This window comes from Balaenoptera musculus, chromosome 2, assembly GCF_009873245.2.
Source record: "Balaenoptera musculus isolate JJ_BM4_2016_0621 chromosome 2, mBalMus1.pri.v3, whole genome shotgun sequence".
NCBI lineage: Eukaryota > Metazoa > Chordata > Mammalia > Artiodactyla > Balaenopteridae > Balaenoptera > Balaenoptera musculus.
In genome coordinates this window covers 66,096,676-66,115,699 of record NC_045786.1, presented here as the reverse complement: position 1 = coordinate 66,115,699, position 19,024 = coordinate 66,096,676, and the positions used below count along the sequence as shown (strand labels likewise).

General features: G+C 50.3%; 1 protein-coding gene across 2 annotated transcripts in view; it reads right to left on the bottom strand.

Annotated features, from left to right (window-relative positions):
• The window catches only part of ITGA11 (integrin subunit alpha 11), a 130,220-nt gene that overhangs the window by 16,701 nt on the left and 94,495 nt on the right, over positions 1 to 19,024 (bottom strand). For both annotated transcript variants that reach the window (XM_036842087.1, XM_036842088.1), the window contains exons 12-20: positions 18,714 to 18,862; positions 15,413 to 15,553; positions 14,957 to 15,160; positions 13,950 to 14,080; positions 9,435 to 9,601; positions 7,908 to 8,050; positions 6,349 to 6,459; positions 2,841 to 2,926; positions 1,216 to 1,423 (exon numbers count right to left, since the gene is read on the bottom strand). In XM_036842087.1, coding sequence (XP_036697982.1) covers positions 1,216 to 1,423; positions 2,841 to 2,926; positions 6,349 to 6,459; positions 7,908 to 8,050; positions 9,435 to 9,601; positions 13,950 to 14,080; positions 14,957 to 15,160; positions 15,413 to 15,553; positions 18,714 to 18,862 — 1,340 coding nt within the window. The remainder of the gene's footprint in view (positions 1 to 1,215; positions 1,424 to 2,840; positions 2,927 to 6,348; positions 6,460 to 7,907; positions 8,051 to 9,434; positions 9,602 to 13,949; positions 14,081 to 14,956; positions 15,161 to 15,412; positions 15,554 to 18,713; positions 18,863 to 19,024) is intronic.

Genomic DNA, 19,024 nt, shown 5'->3' with positions numbered 1-19,024 from the left:
ACGGAGATCTGTGAGGACAGAGACTGTGTTTGCGGGGACCTGGGACCCCCCGGTACACACACACGACAACGACGTCCTAGGTTTATTCAACAGACATGTCTTGAGGGACTTCTCCGTGCCCAGCCCTGGCCCAGCCCTGGGGACAGATGTGGCTGAGACAGGGCACTCGCCCTCTGGGAGTTCAGGGTTATAACGGGGCAGCGCTCGGACACGGATGATTTCCACAGAGCACGCATAGGGCTGTGCCAGGGAGCTGTGAGGGCTGGGGGGCCCTGTGTGGCCTTTTGGGGCTTCAGGAAGCCACCCCAGAGAGCGTGGCGTGGGGACCATGCTCTCTCGTGAAGCGTGGGCTCAGGAGCCAGCTGCTGGGTGGGAATCCCGCTCTGCCGCTCGCTGGCTGTGTGGGCCTGTTCAGGCCACTTAACCCCTCTCTGTGCCTCAGTTTCCTCCTCTGTAAAGGGGGATACGATGACCACCACCACCTCCTGGAGTTGTTGTGAGGGTGAAATGTAAGCAGGCGTTGTAAGGGGTTACCACGGGGAAGCAGGAGCTTCTCAGGAAATGAGGGAGGGGGTCTCAGGCAGGGGTCTGTGGTCGGTAGGGCCTCGGTGTGAAAGGGCAGATGCGCTGGGAAACAGCGGGGGCCAGTGGGACTACCCGCGTTGGGGTGTGGGCAGAAGTGGCAGGTGAGGCTGGGGAAGCAGGAAGGGCCTCGAGTGCGACCACAAGGAGTTCGGGATCTGTTGTGAAAGCAACTGGGAATGACGGGAGGTTTTAAAGTGGGGAGAAATTGGTTCTCATTCTTGTTAGAAGGACTGTTGTGAGAAAGCCTGGAGGATGAACTGTAGGCAGAGGGTGTGTACGCACTAGTGTGCACACGTGCGGGCGTGTGTATGTGTGTGCGCACCCTTATCAAGGGCCAAGGGCGCAGGCTGAAGGATGTTCCTCTCCATGATCTGAAAGGCTCAGACCACCCTCTCCCCATGGTTCTCAGCCCGGGCTGCACACTGACATCACCTGGGCAGCTTTAGAAGCAGACTGACCCAGGCCCCACCCAGACCACATCAATTAGAAAGTCCTAGGAGAAGTCTGAACACAGGCACCTTTAAGCTCCCAGGTGATTCTAACGTGCAGCCGGGCCCCCTACCTGGACCCCTCCTTTCCTGCCTCAGCCCTTCCCCTCAGGCAGGCCAGGCAGGCCGCCCGAGGTCTTACCTTCTGGATCAAGCTGGCAAACTGCAGGTTTGCTGACTGTGAAATATTCAGGACTGTGCTGTAGGCGTTCTCGCCCTTGTTCTCCAGCAGGGCCTCCACCGCCACCCGCCGCCGTGTGCTCTCTATGATGAAAACCGTGGTGTCAAAGGACAGTGTGTACGCAGTACAGTCCTGGGCAGGCTTCCTCAGCACCCTCTGGCAGTACTCCCTGCGGGAAAGAGACCAGCAGGAATCAGGCACTTGGAATGGGGAATGCAGGGGTAGACCTCACTGTGCATGTATCACCTCTCCAGTCAGCATGTTTTCCTTTTGGCTTTGGCTGCCAGGAAGCTCAGAGCTCAATATGGAGACAAGCCTGATTATTAGCCTAGATGGTTAGAATCTTTGCTTCTTCATCCTTCTACAAGGTTTGGGTGTACTATTTCTATTTTTTATTTATTTTTATTATTTATATTTTTATTGAAGTATAGTTGATTTACAATGTTGTGTTAGTTTCAGGTGTACAGCAAGCAAAGTGATTCAGATATATACACACACACACACACACACACACACACACACATATTCTCTCAGATTCTTTTCCCTTATAGGTTATTATAAGATATTGAATATAGTTCCCTGTGCTGTACAGTAGATCCTTGTTGTTTATCTATTTTTATATATAGTAGTGTTGTATTATTTCCATTTATTGTATATGTATCTTCTATCTAATCATTTCATAGTTGAATAAAAGCTGAGCATAAATTATTTAAAAATATATTACATAAATTTGAAATAGGATCAGTATTTTTCCTTGTCTGCCAGTTTATTTCTTTTTTTTTTTTATAAATTTATTTTATTTTAATTTATTTTTGGCCGCTTTGGGTCTTTGTTGCTGCACGCGGGCTTTCTCTAGTTGCGGCGAGCCGGGGCTACTCTTCGTTGCGGTGCGTGGGCTTCTCATTGCGGTGGCTTCTCTTGTTGCAGAGCATGGGCCCTAGGCGTGCGGGCTTCAGTAGTTGTGGCACGTGGGCTCTAGAGCGCAGGCTCAGTAGTTGTGGTGCACGGGCTTAGTTGCTTCGCGGCATGTGGGACCTCCCCGGACCAGGGCTCGAACCCGTGTCCCCTGCGTTGGCAGGCGGATTCTTAACCACTGCGCCACCAGGGGAGCCCTGCCAGTTTATTTCTTCCAGGGGATTGTGAGCACCCTGCTCATCCTCTGCTAATCTCCTTAGTACTGAGCCCAAGTGGTCAGTCCATGGACCTTAGAAGTCATCTAGTCTGGGGGTTAGACAACGAACACCAAGAACTCTAGGTCCTCAAGTCTCCACCTTTTATCTGTTTTATAGTGCAGGCTCCAAAGAGAGGATTCCTTTTCTAAACAAAGTTTGAGGAGGTTGGATTAGACTAACAGTATTCATTTTACAGAGGCGGTCACTGAGGCCCAGAGAGGGCAAGGTATTTGCCTGAGGTCACACAGGAGTTAGAGGCAGAGCCTGAGCTAGAACCATGCTCCAAGTTCAGTGCTTGGTCCTCGCTGCCTAGGAGAAGCATGTGCAGGGTTGTCATCCAGGGCCCTGGGAGCCTAGATCCACCAGCGGGGAAGGGAAAGGAGTCAGTGTGGGGGTGGGGAGGAGCCTACTCACATGGCTGTGGGCAGGTCACTGCGGGCGTCCAGCAGGAGGTCAGGGACACAGTGCTCATCCTCATTGCAGCCATTCCAGAAGGGTACCTGGGCCAGGGAGAGGCAGGTATGGGTGGCTGGATAGGGCACCCAGAGCTTCCAGCCCCCATCTTTGCTGTGGGCCATCCCTTATCTCCACAGCACACCAGCTCCTCTTTCTGCGGCACTAGACACAGGCTTTGTTTTTTCTGCCTTTTTCACAGCACCATGCTGCTTTTTCTCATGCTTTGGCATAGACAGTCCCTTCTTTAGAACATGGCTCAAAACTCAACTCCTCCCAGGTCCCTTTCAGTCCCCAGCTGAGCTGCTAGCACAGAACACCCACTTACCCAGTGCCAGTCCACACTGATTGATCATTTACTGCGGGGAGCAAGCTCTCTGGTACTGCGTATATAGGATGAGGAAGACACAGCTTCTGCTCTCAGCTCATGGGGAAGATGAGGGTGTGAACAAATAATTATAGTGTGAAATGTGCAAAAAAAAAATCTGTATGAGGAATAGAGGACGCAGAGAGGAGGAAACAGTTATTTTGGCCCATAGATGAGAAGGCTTCAGAGAAATGACAGTAGGTCAGAGTTCCAAAGGATGACTGAGTTAGCTGGATGGACCAGAGGGAGAGGGAAGTCTGGGAGGAAGGACGAGTCTGTGCAAAGGGCCGGAGGCATGAAGCAGCATGGTAAGCTTGGGGAATGACGGCTATTTAGTGTTGCTGTAGTAAGGGGTACAGGAGATGCAGAGATGGGCGGGGTCATGTCTTAACAGGGTCTTGGGGTTGTGTCCTCCCAGACCCACGTATTGAAGGCTCCCTCTGGCTGCTGTGGGTGGATGGACTGTTAGGGTCAAGAGTAGAGGCAGAGAGACCACTAAGGAGCTGCTGCAATGTTCACGCAAGAGATGACGATGGTGTCGGTGTGGTAGTGGGTGTGTGTGTGGGGGGAACAGGTTAGGAACCCCAGAGGTGAGAGCAGCAGGACCTGGAGTTCATCAGGACTAAGGGAGAAAAGGGTCCTGGATGTTGGCCAAGTTTCCTTTCGAGTGTCTGGAAGGGTGGCCGCACCATTCATTTATAAATGGAGGGGTTAAGTGGAGGGGATCAGTTTGGGGCACACTGAGTTTGAAGTGCCTGTGGCCCATCCAGGGAGAAGGGCTCAGCAGGTAGGTGGGTGTTCAACTCTGGAGCTGAGGAGTGAAACTGTCCCCACCAGGAGCACAGCCTGAACCAGGGGAGGGGAAACAGGTGTCACAGAGGCCAGGCGTACCTTATGTTCACTAACTTCTCAGAGGGGAGCTCCCTGGGCCTCACTCAGACCCACGTGCTCTTATTTCAGACACGTTTCTATCAAGCCTGCCCCTTGGCTTCCCCATCACGTGGTGGATTTGCAGCTCGAAGCAGCCAGCAAGGAAGACAGCAGAGCCATATAAAGGAGGGCAAAGCGAGGCATTCAATGCCAGGACATAGCTCTAGACACTTCGGAAGCCCTTGGGGGCTTCACTGTATTCTAGCACCCATGTTCATCTTGGCGATATCACGTCTCTGATGAAATACGCTCCAGCCCGCCCAGCATACTGTTCAAGTGTGAAAACTATATAATAACCTTCAGAAAAATTTCTGTCCACTTGATTAAAAGGGATAATTTAACGTGATAAGCAACTGTTACACTCAACTGTATGGAATGGCTCATTCCCCCAAGAGGCAAGATTTTATGGTACTAGAACAGTGCTGGGCATTGAGGAGAAGCTAAATAAGAATTTGTAGCAGAGAGATGGGAAGAATGTTTCTAATTTGCTGGGGGCTAGAAATCTATTTTAACAAGATATTTAGACATTTAGCTGCTATCCAAAGCCCTTGGTAATATGCCCAGGCTGACTTTTTCAGCTCTATTTCTCATTTTTTCTTTACACTTCCCTTCACCCTGTTTGTTCCCACGTCCACACCTTGGCTATGCTGTCAGCTTTCCTGGAATAAGCCCATCGTCCCCATCTCACGTCTATTCTAAAGGTCCAGGGGAAAGCTACCTCCTCCAGAAAGTCCTCCCTGACCTATCATCTGACTGCTTGATGACACTTCCTCTGAGCTTACTCCCATCTTTGACTTGACCTATGACTCTTATCACCATCTTGCATCCGTATTATCAGCATCAGAGCAGAGAGTGCTCTGCACATTCATCTGCATCATGGGCTTCAACATGCTTATAGAATGAGTGACGTGTACTCATTCATTTGCTGTAGTGGCCTTGTGATGACTGTGATGGGAAAAATATTAACATTCAGGGTACCCAGCTTTCCCCCTCTCCTGGCTCACTAATGAGAATTCCAGCTTTGCCAGGTCAGTATCTCCCCCTCTCCTGAACTGCATTTTCAGACAGCCTCTCTTACACATCTGTGATGCAGAATCAGGAGAAGAGGGAAGGTGTAAAGGTTGAGGGGTGGGTGGTAGGATGTGGGAGCTCTGGGAAGAGGGAGGAGCTGAGGGGGCTGATGGGGGAGAATGAGAGCAGAGAGGGGATTTTCAGAAGCCTTGCTGTTGACTACACAGTTCTTTTACGTAGGAGAAATACAGGCAAGCATGTGAGTAGTTCTGAAATTGTTGTTTGCTGGCTGGATTCTATATATTGGGTTGGCCAAACAGTTTGTTTGGTTTTAAGTAAAAATAAAAGACACATTTTTCACTTTCACGAAGAACTTTATTGAACAATGTATTCATTAACCGAATGAACTTTTTGGCCAGTCCAATAATTCTTAGAGACACTGCTCAGAGGCTGGACCTCGTAGGTCATGGTCTTAAGAGCATTGTGGTATATTTGAAAGTTGTTCCTAAATCCCCGGGGTTTATTTTGCCTACTCTCCTAGCACAGCTCAGGCAGAATGGATAACTGTCTGACGTTTTCTTTGTGTGGGATTTATATGGAGTTGCAGATGCAGGGAGCATCTGAATATTAGATACCAGAAAATTCTGATGCCCTTAGAGCCAGGGATTAGAAAAGGTGGGTTTGGGGGGTGCAGAGCCAATGATGAGGCTAAAACTACTTATTTTTGGAATACTTGGAGTGGGCTAGGAGGACTGTTTGTTAATTAGTCGATCATTCAACCAGCGCAGACTAGGCTCTAGTGGTTGAATCACTCTCTCTGGCCTCCAGTGTCCTCGTCTGTCAATGAGGGAAGTGGACGATTGAGAACTAAGGTCCCTTCGGGTCCTGTGAGTCTCAGGACCCACTCTGGGCTCACTCTCTGCTGGGGATACGGGAGCCTTGCACAGGAGAAGGCCGGGTCCTTACCTTCAAGAAATTGCTCAGCACGAGTCACGAGGAAGGAGGGGAGGAGCCTGCTGGGAATTTGCAGGGCAGGAGGTGGGAAGGCGAGGCAGGGGAAGAACTCCTCTGTGCCTGTCGCAAAGCCTGGGCTTCTGGGAGGAGGCGAGGGGTGGCGGTGGGGTGTGTGCCAAAGCTGCTGCCCTGGATGCCACGACATACCGAGACTCTGAGGGTCGTGGGCCAGCCGTCGTCCAGCATGGGGCCATAGTCGGGGTCCTCCAGGGAATACTCGACCGAGAAGGTCACTGGCTTCACGTAGTCAGCGGTGTCCTGTGTGGGAGGAGATGAGCACGGGGTGAGGGCAGAGGGAACATCCGTGTCATAGCCAGGACCACTGAGAGAACGTCTACCTCCCGAAGCTGGGAGGGTAGCGGCCTCGTCAGCCCTGAGCATGTGACCATGGAGCTTTAGCATCCGTGAGTGCACGGAGGCTCCCAGATGGGGCCGCAGCTGGAGAGTGTTGCTCCTGGAAAGGGCCCTTGGCTCAGCGTATGCCAACCCCTCTGCCTGCATGTTTCACCAACTCCTGCTCGTCCTTCAAGGCTGGGAACCTGTGTCCCCAACACCCCGGCCTCTAGGAAGCCAGGCAGCACCTCATCCCCACACTCTGTTCAGACCCGTTACTGACACACTTACGTGGCATCCAAACTATCTGATTGTGTGTCAGTCCTCCTCTCTCCAAAGCCTCTTAGCACAGTCCTAGCACTGTGACAAGGCTTAATAAACCAATGAATGAACAAAGTTGAACAAAATAGGGGCAATTCAGGGGATGCTTAGAGCTGCCTAAAAAATCCCCCAATCCCCCCCGCCCCCCGCCATGGAACCCAAATCTTGACACCAGTGGCTTCCTTGTGTTAAGGCAATGACTTTCAAACTTGAGCTTGCATCAGAATCCCACCCTGGGAGGGGGAGGGGGTTAAAACACTGAGTCCCATCCTGAGAGTTTCTGATTCACTAGGTCTGGAATGGAGCTTGAGAACGTGAAATTCTAAAAAGTTCCTGGGTAATGAAGATGCTGCTGGTCTGGGGACCACCTTTGAGAACCAGCCCATAAACACATCAGAGGCGCAACAATATTAACAGACACCAGAACTTCTTGTTTTTCTGACCTTTGCCCAGTGACTATTGGGGTCAGGTGGGCTCTGAGTGTCCCCTGCCTGTGTCTCCGAGGCTGGAGCTGTGGCTGGGTGTCTGGAGTTTCTGGGTGGATGCACCAGGCCCCCACTGGTTCTCCCCCTCTGCCAGTCTGGCATCTCTCTCTTCCTCCCCCCAAGCCTGTCCATGCCACTGGTCCACCTTATCTGGTCTTCATTATTAGCTGATGCTTGCTTATCCCTTCCTTCTGAGCCATGGCCCCGGCTGGCTGACCGCCGTCCTCTCTGCTAGACATCATTGAGCCCACCTCCCTCCTTGAATTTCACCCCCTGCTTAAGAAATGGTGGGCATCTGAGAGCTGGCAAAGAAGAGATTTCAGAGGAGGGTACAGTGAGGTGGGAAGTAGTGTGTCCCAGTGGCCTTTGCACTGGGGCATGAGTATGGGATGGCCAAGGTCCAGGACACTGCCCCCTTCCTGGTCTCCTGAGGTCTGCTGGGGGCTCAGAACCAGCCTGGCACCATCTGAGCTCTCTGCCTCTCCCACGGCAGCACTTCCTCCAGCTCCGTCCCCTTCCTGGAGAAGCTTGGGCTCTGTGGGTGGGGCTGCTGGGCATCTGGCTCACCAGGACATGGAAATTGATCCGCTCACAGTGTTCCTGGCTGGAGGAGAGCAGGGCAGCTCTGTTGGTGTACCGGTCCCCGCCCTCATCCAGGTGGGCCCGTGGCGTGTACCGCCTCTCATCCATGGTGGCGTTATACCTGATGCCTAGAGGAAGGAGAGGGCAAGCCATGGAGGTGGAGCCACATTTCCATCGAAGACTGTTTGCCTCTCTTTAAAAATAGCCTTTGGAAAGTCATCCTCCTCCAGGAAGCCCTCCAGGCTGGCCAGGGGAAGTGCTGCTCCTCTCCCCTCGCAAGGCGCAGTGTAGGCAGGAAACTCCCACACAGAGAGCGAGCGATACAGTGAGAAAGGGTAAAGGAAGGAACTAAAGAGAAGAGGGAGGCAGAAGGAGGAGAAAAGAAGATGGAGGTGACAGTAAGGGATAAAGAAAGAGGAAGAGATGGAGGGGAGAGTGAACGCAGTGGAAGAGGAGAGGAGACAGGACAGGGGGTCAGTGTGATGCTTCCATTTGAGCCACTCCTGGAGTCAACACACCTCTCCACCTCTCCCATCACCTTCCCGGGCCTCGTCCTTGGCTCTGGGATCCCGTCAGGTCTGGGTCCGAGCCTCTGCAGGTGACAGTTCCCATCACACTAGGGAGGGCTGGCCAGGTCCTGCCCTCCAGCTCCTCAAACCTAAGGCTGTTCTGGGGTTTAAGGCCTGCAGCCTCCTCCCCTTCAACTAGGCTGATCTTTTGCTAAATGCTGGAAAGGCTCAGCCCCTTCTCCGGTACCCCAGCAGCACTGTGGGTGCACCAGGTTCTTGGCATCATTCTCCTATCATAGAAAGAAGTTAAAAGAAGGACACAACCACCCAGGCCTGCCTTTGTTCTTATCTTCCTTCTGGGACACCAGTGTTTTAATCATCTGGTCGGTCCTGCTCCTTGGCTGAGAAGCTCTCTGTGGTCCCAATTTCCTGCACAGGTCTAACCTGGTGCTGGAACCTGTAGCTGCCACTTGCTGGGGCTGCCTGGGCCCAGGGCTGTCATGAGCAGGTGTCTGATCCCAGCCTTGGCTGGGAGTGATGGACCCTCAGAAGGAAACTGCCCCGCTGTGGACTCACGCCTACTCTGAGCAATGACCACTGCTACTCGGGTCTTCATCTGCCTGACCCCCTGGTTACTAGCTCCCCCTCCTGCGTCTGACTCTTTCTCTGAATCTGACTTCACAGCTTCCACACCCCAGACTGTTCCACTGCTTCCAGTCCCCTGTTCTGATCCAAACACTGTCTCTGACTATTTCCTTCTTCCCCAACCTCTCCCACGTTGGTCACCACCGCTCACTGCCATCCTCACCGTGGCATGAGATCCCCTCTCTGCCCCCTGGAATCAGAGCATTGAATGGGCATCTAGAAGTCATCAAATGTGGCTCTAGGTGTGACCTGGCACTTAAAACCCATTTCAGCAAAAGCCCAGGTTTAGAAACAGAGTGAATGCAAAGTCCATGGGGGAGAGATTGGAGCTGGGGAAGTGGGGAGGGGCTTGATTTACCAACTGTTGAAGTTTGGTAATGAGGTGCCAGGAAGACGGGTGAGAAGCAGAGGAAGGCGGCCAGGCAGGTGGCGTCTCTGCCGCTGCGTTTGCAATCCCTGTGAAAGATGTTGATCTTGGACGGCTCAAAGTGGAGGCTGGCATTGATCTGAACCACAGGGCGGGACCTGCAGGAGGAGGGAGAGTAGCAGGGGTTGGGTGGGGTACAAGGCTGCTCTGCTGGGACCCAGGGAAAGGTGGAGAGCCAGATGGAACGGGATCTGTAAAACCCCCACTGGGGGTGAGGCAGTGGTGGGGCGTGCAGGGAGGGGGTCCAGGTGTCACAGAAGTGGGCAAAAAAAGTGTACAGGTGGATGAAGGGCAGGCTAAGCAACCTCACAGCCCCTTGAGGCAGCCCTTCATCATTTTCCTAAGGGCTGTGCTTGCTGCAGACCATACTGACATCCTTTTGCCTTCTCATCACTTCAACCCTGCATGTACATCAGAGTAATCTGGAGCTCTTTAAAAAATCCTGATGCCCGAACGAGAACAAAACATTTTAAAATTTGTATGGAAAAACAAAAGACCCCCAAAAGCCAAAGCAATCCTGAGAAAGAAAAACAGAGCTGGAGGAATCAGGCGCCCTCACCTCAGACTATACTACAAAGCTACAGTAATCAAAACAGTATGGGGCTGGCACAAAAACAGAAATATAGATCAATGGAACAGGATAGAAAGCCCAGAAATAAACTCACGCACCTATGGTCAATTAGTCTATGACAAAGGAGGCAAGAATATACAATGGAGAAAAGACAGTCTCTTCAATAAGTGGTGCTGGGAAAACTGGACAGCTACATGCAAAAGAATGAAACCAGAACATTCTCTAACACCATACACAAAAATAAATTCGAAATGGATTAAAGACCTAAATGTAAGACCAGACACTATAAAACTCTTAGAGGAAAACATAGACAGAACACTCTTTGACATAAATCACAGCAATATCTTTCTGGATCCACCTCCTAGAGTAACGAAAATAAAAACAAAAATAAACAAGTGGGACCTAATTAAACTTAAAAGCTTTTGCACAGCAAAGGAAACCATAAACAAAACAAAAAGACAACCCACAGAATGGGAGAAAATATTTGCAAAAGAAGCAACCGACAAGGGATTAATCTCTAAAATATACAAGCAGCTCATGCAGCTCAATATCAAAAAAACAAACAACCCAATCAATAAATGGGCAGAAGACCTAAATAGACATTTCTCCAAAGAAGACATATGGATGGCCAAAAAGATGTTCAACATTGCTAATTATTAGAGAAGTGCAAATCAAAACTACAATGAGGTATCACCTCACAACAGTCAGAATGACCATGATCAAAAAGTCTGCAAACAATAAATGCTGGAAAGGGTATGGAGAAAAGGGAACCCTCCTACACTACTGGTGGGAATGTAAATTGGTACAGTCACTATGGAGAACAGTATGGAGGTTCCTTAAAAAACTAAAAATAGAACTATCATATGATCCAGCAATCCCACTCCTGGGCATATATCCAGAGAAAACAATGATTTGAAAAGATACATGCACCCCAATATTCACTGCAGCACTGTTTACAATAGCCAAGCTATGGAAGCAACCTAGATGTCCATTGACTGATGAATGGATAAAGAAGATGTGGTACATATATACAATGGAATATTACTCATCCATAAACAAGAATGAAATAATGCCATTTGCAGCAACATGGATGGACCTGGAGATTATCATACTAAGTGAAGTCAGTCAGAGAAAGACAAATATCATGTGATATCACTTATATGTGGAATCTTAAAAAGTGATACGAAGGAATTTATTTACAAAACAGAAACAGACTCACAGACTTTGAAAACAAATTTATGGTTACCAAAGGCGAAAGGTGGGGGGGATAAATTAGAGGAGTTTGGGATTAACATATACACACTACTACATATAAAATAGATAATCAACAAGGACCTACTGTATAGCACAGGGAACTCTACTCAATATTCTGTAATAACCTATATGGGAAAAGAATCTGAAAAAGAATAGATATATGTATATATATAATGGAATCACTTTGCTGTATACCTGTACAACATTGTAAATCAACTACACTCCAATATAAAATAAAAATTAAATTAAAAACATCCTGATGCCCAAGTTGCTCTCCAGGTCAGATCAAACAAGAATAGGCATCACCATGTCTTAAAGCAGTGCTTCTCAGATTTTAATACATTTGCGCATTTCCTGGGGCTCTGGTTAAAATGCAGATCCAGCATTTCTAGCAAGCTCTCAGGTGATGCTAGTGCTGTTGGTCTCTGGACCACACTATGGAGAGCGTGGGTGTTAAAGCACCCCAGGTGATTCCAATGTGCAGCCAAAGTAGAGAACAACTCATTGTTCTAGAGACCTGCCCCCAGCCATCCATCCCAACACTGCCCCATCCAGGCAGCCAGGGAAATGCAAATTTACACTTCTATTGTCTAAGTCAATCAGAGTTAGGGAAGGGAAATATTGCCCCTCCAAACTATGCATTTATGTAAAAAGAAATGTGTAGTGTGTTTTAGATGCTTCAGACTTTTAGCGTGAGTATCTGTGCTAATACTCTGCTCTTCTTAGTGGAAGAGGGATGGCACCTCCTCTGTGCTGTGGAGTGAGAAGGACGGGTTTGAGTCTTGGCTCCACTGGGCAGGTCACACGATCTCTCTGATGGGGAATTGTGAGAACCAAAGCAGGTAAGTGAGAACGCCTTCTGTTTGGAAACAAACACCTGAGAGTCTTTAAAAATTACTGCTGCCTGGGCCCCTGCCCTAGAAATTCTGCTTTCAGTGATCTGGGTAAAACCTGGGCAATGAGTTTTAAAAGCTCCCAGGTGATCCTAAGGGTGGTAGTCATGTTTGAGATCCATGGAGTTTGACTATGAAGTCTTCCCAGAAGGCTCCAGCCCACAGTTTCAGCACTACTCAGGTAGCACTTAGGTTTGGACCTCACAAGCTAGGGCTTGATTGAGTCCTTTCTGTGAGACTGATTCTTTTGATGTGTGTGTGCATATACCTTGCTTCCTGTAAAGGACTTCGTTTATGTGTCGCCCTACAGACCCCAGAGGCCATGTCTACCCTCTACCCTGGGTCTTGTTCACCTGAATTTCAACGCAGTGAATACATTTAGCCCAAGCTGCTGTTGCTACCGAAGACCTAAGAGCCCCACCTGCAGAGCAGACCTTCAAGGAGAGGCCGTGGAGCCGGTGCTGGACCCGCAGAGACCCTGCTTGCCTAGAGGGCCAGGGGACACCACCTGGAGGCGTGGGGCAGCTGATGCTTTGGCCATGGCACAGGGGGACATGAGGAGCCCGCAGATACGCTGCTCCCCATTGCTCCCCTAAGGGACTGTTGCAGGAAGCAGAGGCTGTATTCCTTCCTCCTCTCTGGAGATGCTGGAGCAGGGAGCTGCCCCAGGCGTGAGGCTGCAGCTCCTTCAGTAACTAACGACCTCTCGTATCTCTCTCCTCCTTTCCTGTTTCAGTTTCCCTTGACCCTCACTTCGGCCCCTGGGGCTGAAGCCCCTTCCAGGGCACAGGCGCAGAAGCCTTAGCCTCAGGCTCTGTTTTCTTGGGAACTTGGATTAAGACATTTCCCGACTGGATCGTAATATTCTGAGGACCAAGAACATGAAGATTCTCCCTGTGAAGTCATAGGATATCTCTGTTTCATGTTTTTCTTAAGTTGTATGAAAAATGTGATTGCGTTTATATAAAATTATATGCAAGTGGAAATAGGCTGGTAGGGAAATATACCAAAATGTTAATAGTGGTAATGTTAAGGTGATGAAACTCTGAGTGATTTATTTTACAAATTTTCTTTAAGTTGTTGTATTTATAATGAAAAGTATCAACATATAAAAAACTAGCTCAAATTAAAATTTTTTTTGGTTCAAAAAGTATCTGACACATCACATGGTAAAATATTTAGATGGACTTTTAGAAAGCGCCCCGCCCTCCTTTTTTTTAAAGCTGTAGACCATTGCTACGTAGAGACCCTAAGTGCAAATGTATGACAAATATCTGATGGAATGGTGCAGAAATGAGGCCCTGAAAAAGGAAACCAGGGGTCAGATGGGGTTTGGAGGAAAGAAATCCTCTCTCACACTGGGGTAGAAGGGAGATCCTCCCAGCTGATAAGAATATCCTCAGTCTGTCCTTTAAAGTAGCTTTAGAAGCTAAGTGGAAGAAATGACCAAGTAGCCAGAACTTATAAGAAAAATTCTAAGAGGGGCTTTTTGCCACTAAAGTGCTCTAAAATCTTAGCAGTCCGCTGAGAAGAGGGATTTGGACTTCAAAATAACTTACAGTGATTCCATAAAAAGGAAATTTGTAGTCACAATGGGATAAGAACAGGGTGAATTTGGCTCACAGTGATTAAAGACAAGAGACAAAGATCCTAAAGCATATCTTTTAAACCCTGTATCCATCATGACCCTCAGGAGAGCCCAAGAGTCAAGAAAAACGGGGAACCAACCACAAAATCACGGCGTTGCCAAGGGCGCCCACAGCCAGGTCCACAAGCCCATCCTCGTCGAGGTCCAATTGCCCATGGATGCTGCAGCCAAAATACTGGAGGCCTGGAGCCAGCTCTGAGGCAGCGATTCTCTGCAGGGAGTGGAAGGAAAGAGCTGGGCATGGGCACCCTAAGGGGTAGATACAGTTGGGAGCCCTGGAGACAGCCTGTTTGAAATCATCAGGAAGCTTCCCCGGCCCAAAGCTATCTCCTCTCCTGGTCCATTATGGCACCTGAAATTCCTGCCATTAAGTCATTCTTTTGGATTAAAATAGTGTGTCATAAAAGTGTTCCCCACTGAAGAGGGAAGGGGGAGGGGCAAGATAGGGGTAGGGGATAAAGAGGTACAAACTATTATGTATACAATAAATAAGCTATGAGGATATATTGTACAACACAGGGAATATAGCCAATATTTTATAATAACTATACATGGAGTATAACCTTTAAAAATTGTGAACCACTGTGTTGTAACTTATATTGTACATCAACTACACTTCAATTTAAAAAAAAAAGAATTCCCCACTGGGTGTAAATACACATTACCTGGCAGGTAACCCACCATTATCTCTAACTGTGGTATATCTTACTAATAAAATAGGTAGGCAAAAGTGATGACCTGAGGGGACTTGGGATGGGTCACTTTTAGGAAGAGCACTGTTTCCAGCCTGAGGCACTTCCAGAGAAGAGGAGCCCAAACAGGCGTTCTCCACGTGTAGTCAATTGCATGAATACATATGAGGGCCAGTGAGGTTCGGGTCCTTGGGATTTTGTTGCTGTTGCTGGGGGGATAAAGTTAAGCAGGGAGAGGGTATCCAAAGGGGTGATGGGAAGGGCTTGAAGACAAATGCACCCATTTCAAAATTTCGATTTGAGGCAAGTTCTCTTTTCCTGTGTGAGGACAGGGCATGAGCTACCAGGACTCCAAGTCCTAGCTCCATCCATCTACTGGGGAGGGGGGCCGTTACCTGCTTCGGTGTCTTTAGGATGCTGCCTTGGAAGCCGTGGAAGATATAGATGACTCCTCTGTGGCTGTCCTCCAGAGGGGCTCCCACCACCACATCGTTGTAGGCATCTTGATTGAGGTCCTGAACCGAGGCGATGGAGGAGCCAAATCGGGCATTCTGGTAACTGTGGGAATCCTTCAATGTTCCATCGTAAACAAACCGGTTCTGCGAAACCAGTGGCAGGAAAAGGCTCAGGGGGACTTGGCGAGGGCTCTCTGGGTTGTGACCCCCTCTGGCCTGCAGCATCCCCTCTGCGTTTCCCCATTTCTCTCCTGCTATATAAGCCCAAGGACAGAAGAGGTTCCCATCCTCCCCTGCTCCACAGGCAGGTGCCGGCCTCCCAGTTCCCACGTGGACACCTGATCAAGGCAGGGATCAGGTGCCCCTGGAAAGCTGGCCAGCCTCCACGCTCCGTACCTGTCTCAGGTTGTAGATGTACACCCTGCCCCGCTCTCCGCCCTCGCTGAAGTACATGGGTGCGCCCACCAGCAGGACGTCAGTCACACCGTCGCCATCGACGTCCACCGAGGTGATCTCGCTCCCGTAGTAAGAGCCTATCTGCGGCACAGGGATGGGGAGAGGGGCGTGGGGCTGGGCTACTGAGAGGCCTCTGCTCGCCAGTGGATGGAAACTGAGCACAGCCTTTGACTCAGAATTTTTGCTGCACAAATGAGAAGGTCCCTCCCTCTTTTCTCCTTCTGTTATCCATCCCGCCCCCACTCGGCTTTCCATTATTTAATTTTATTGATTGCCATTTATTCTGTAAGTGATACATTATAATGGCAAAAAGCAAAATAAAAGCAACATATGAAGAAGAAAATAAAAGTCACCCACCGTCCAAACAACCAACTATACCATGGATGTTTCAGTATATTTTTCCTCTGGACTGTTTTCTCTAGGGTGTGTGTGTGTGTGTGTGTGTATGGTTTTAGTTTTACAATCTGGGATCAGACTGTATGTATAGTTTATATATTCTGATTTTTTAAATAAAACAATGGATCATGAGTATTTTCTCCGACGTGTTATATTTTTTTCCTACAACATGATCATTGGTGATTCTATAATATTCCAAATTACACGTGTGCCAAATGTATTGAATCAATCCTCTGTTGCTGGACATTTAGCTCATTTTCAATTTTTTATATTCCAAATAACTCTGGGCTTAGCACCTTGGGTGGTGACTTATGATTTCTTTTCAGTATTTAAGCACTTACTGTGTTCCTCTCCCACCATGGGTGCCGTGTTCCCCCCTTCAGTGAGGGCACCATCTGACCACTCCGTTAGAAACCTAAGGGTCCTCCCTGGCTCCACCCTCCACCTCTCCCACCTGCAGTCTCCCTGCAAGTCCACCTGGTGGATGCCAAACATGTCCCGAATCCATCTACTTCCCGCCTCCTCCGATGCTTCTCCCCCATGTGAGGCACCTTCCAAAGCCCCACCCCCTCCAGGATGGCCCCTCCAGCCCACCACTGCAGGGAGATGAGTGCCCTCCAGCAGCTGACCATGCCGCTTCCTTGCTTTGGGGGAAAATGTCCAAACTCTTCAGTGTGACCTTCCTAGACCAGCCTCTGTCCCCTACCCTCTGGCTCCCACATCCCCTTCTGACATACCAAGGGATTTCTCTTCTCCAGAAGCCCCCCGGCTCCAGCTGGGTTCCCAGCTTCCCCCTGCACATACTTTCCTTTGACCTGTACCCTCTCCCCTCCCCTCTCTCCTGGTAATGTCTATTGTCCTTCAGGTCACTGCCTGTTAGAAGCACCCCTGCCCTTCCCACTCCACTCCCTGCAATGGTCCCTCCTCCATGCTCCCCCAGCCCCGTGCTCCTGCCCCCAGCCCCGGTTCCCTCCACCAGCACCTCTGGACAGTGGGAGCTGTGCCTGTCTTGTTCCCTCCAGGCGTGGGTGCTGTGCCTGGCACGCAGGAGGTACTCAGTAAATGGTTATAGGAGCAAGGGGTCGCTCAGGAAAGAAGAGGAACCCTTCCCAAGGACAGGCCCTGTGTGAGATGCTTTACAGCCTCAGGTTAGCTTGTGTGAGCCTCACGCTGTCTTGGGAGAGATTATCGTCCTTATTTTACAGGGAAGGAACTGAAGCTCAGAGAGTTCAAGTCACTTGCCCAAGGTGAGAAGGCTGGTCACAGCCAAACTGGGTTGGAACTCTGATCCATCTGACACTCGAGCCAGTGATTCTCCCTCCCTGGCTTAGGGTGTTTTCAGAAGAAATTTATCCTCAAGCATTAAAAGCATTTAACCGAGGAGAACGATAAAAATACAGAAGAGGGAAAAAGGAAATCATAAACACGGGGTGGGGGGGGAAGAGATGTGCCCACATGAAGTAATTAAGAGGCAGACAGAGAGCAAAGAGGGAGGCGGAGGGAGACCCTGTCTAAACATGTGGCCTCAGCTATGTGGGTCATGGTGATTTGGAATCCACTTAACTTAGCTGCCTTCAGCGCTGCGGTTTCTCATTCGGATGTTGGAGGTGGAACCAGGCAGTATAAATGTCATAAATTCATCAGCGAATTCCCTTCAGCCCTCAAGGTCTAGCCTAGGATTCCCGACAGAGCCAGCCCTGGGTACAGTGTGGGCGGGCAGGGTGGAAGCTGGGGCCAGAGCAGTGCCCGGGTCTGCCAGTGCCCTGGGATGGGAAGAGGAATGGTGGAAGGATGGCTCCCTGTAGCTAGAGGGATTTAGGTTTGACCCGGTGAAGAACATGTCCTCATGGTGACAGGCCAAGGGCAGTAGAAAACACAGGAGACAGGGCTGTTCCCAGGCTCTGGAGGGCCGGGGGTGAGCCAAGAATAACAGTAAGGGCCTGGACAGGGCTCAGCTCAGGCCCAGGGTACGATGGATGCTGGATGCTGCCAGGCAGGAGGGGCCATGGCCTGGTTTGGGGATTGTTGGGGGTCAGGAGGTAGCATAATGTAGAGAGCCCCACCAAGAGTCCTGGATTCTGAACTTGACCCAGCCGTGAATCTACCTTATAACCTTGGAAAAGCTATGTTGCTTCTCAGGACCACAGTTTTCCTGGGCTATTGAAATGACTTGGATCAGAACCCTGTTTTCTGATCTTTTCACCATCATTGACTCTTATCATAGCTTTCCAGCTTGCATTCATGACCATCCAACACGAGACTCTCAGCAGCACAGCCCTGGTTGCCCACCACATCTGGGGCGGTGACATTGGCAGCCGTATAGTTCTGCATTGTGCCCAGTCCGGGAAAGGAAAGAAGTTGGCATCTTGGTGAACCCATGGGGCCGTGCTATGGGTGGAGGCATGACTCCTCTCACTTCTGGTCGCGCCAAGGTGGCTTGAGGAACACGAGTGCCCCTTCAGGATGCCTACGGGCCCTGGCAGCCCAAGCTGGGAAGCTATAGCTTGGATGCTGTCTCTGGCCCTGAACTCTAGACATGACCAGAAAGAGGCTGGTAGTTGGGGGCAGAGGTCGGGGCCAAGGCACCAGAGACAAGGGCTCCATGAAGTGCGGGCAAGTGAATTCTCCCGGGTTCTCTTGCTGCAGCAGGGACCAGGCCTGGCTTCCTGGGGAAGGAGCATCAGTTCTAAGGCGGGTGTGAAGGAGGCGTATACCCCCAACCAGGAAGGACGTTGGTGGGTCTGAGGACAGTCCTGAGAGGGAAGAGCTGAGCTGCAGTCCCCTCCAGCCCCACCTTCCCCTCTGTCCCACCCGTCTGCCCTACCCCCAGCCTCCCCTGCGTTACCTGCTCGCCCTGCAGGGCCTGGTGGATGGTGAGACTCCGGTTGTTGTGCATAGTGAACAGGATGACTTTGCCTGTGTGGTTGAACCGGGGGGCTCCGGCCACGTACACCCGCCCCTGCCTGGAGGACACGACCGATGTGACTGTGTACCCTGCCATGGGAGAAAACAGGCTGGTCTCTGGCCCCGTGGCCTGGCAGACCTCACCAGGGCCCTGTGTGCGGCTCAGCTGTGCCGCTGAGGACTGGCTGCTGAACGGAGAGCGTTCAGACCAGGCCGAGCAGATGTGATACCACAGAGCGGTAGTTCCCAGGC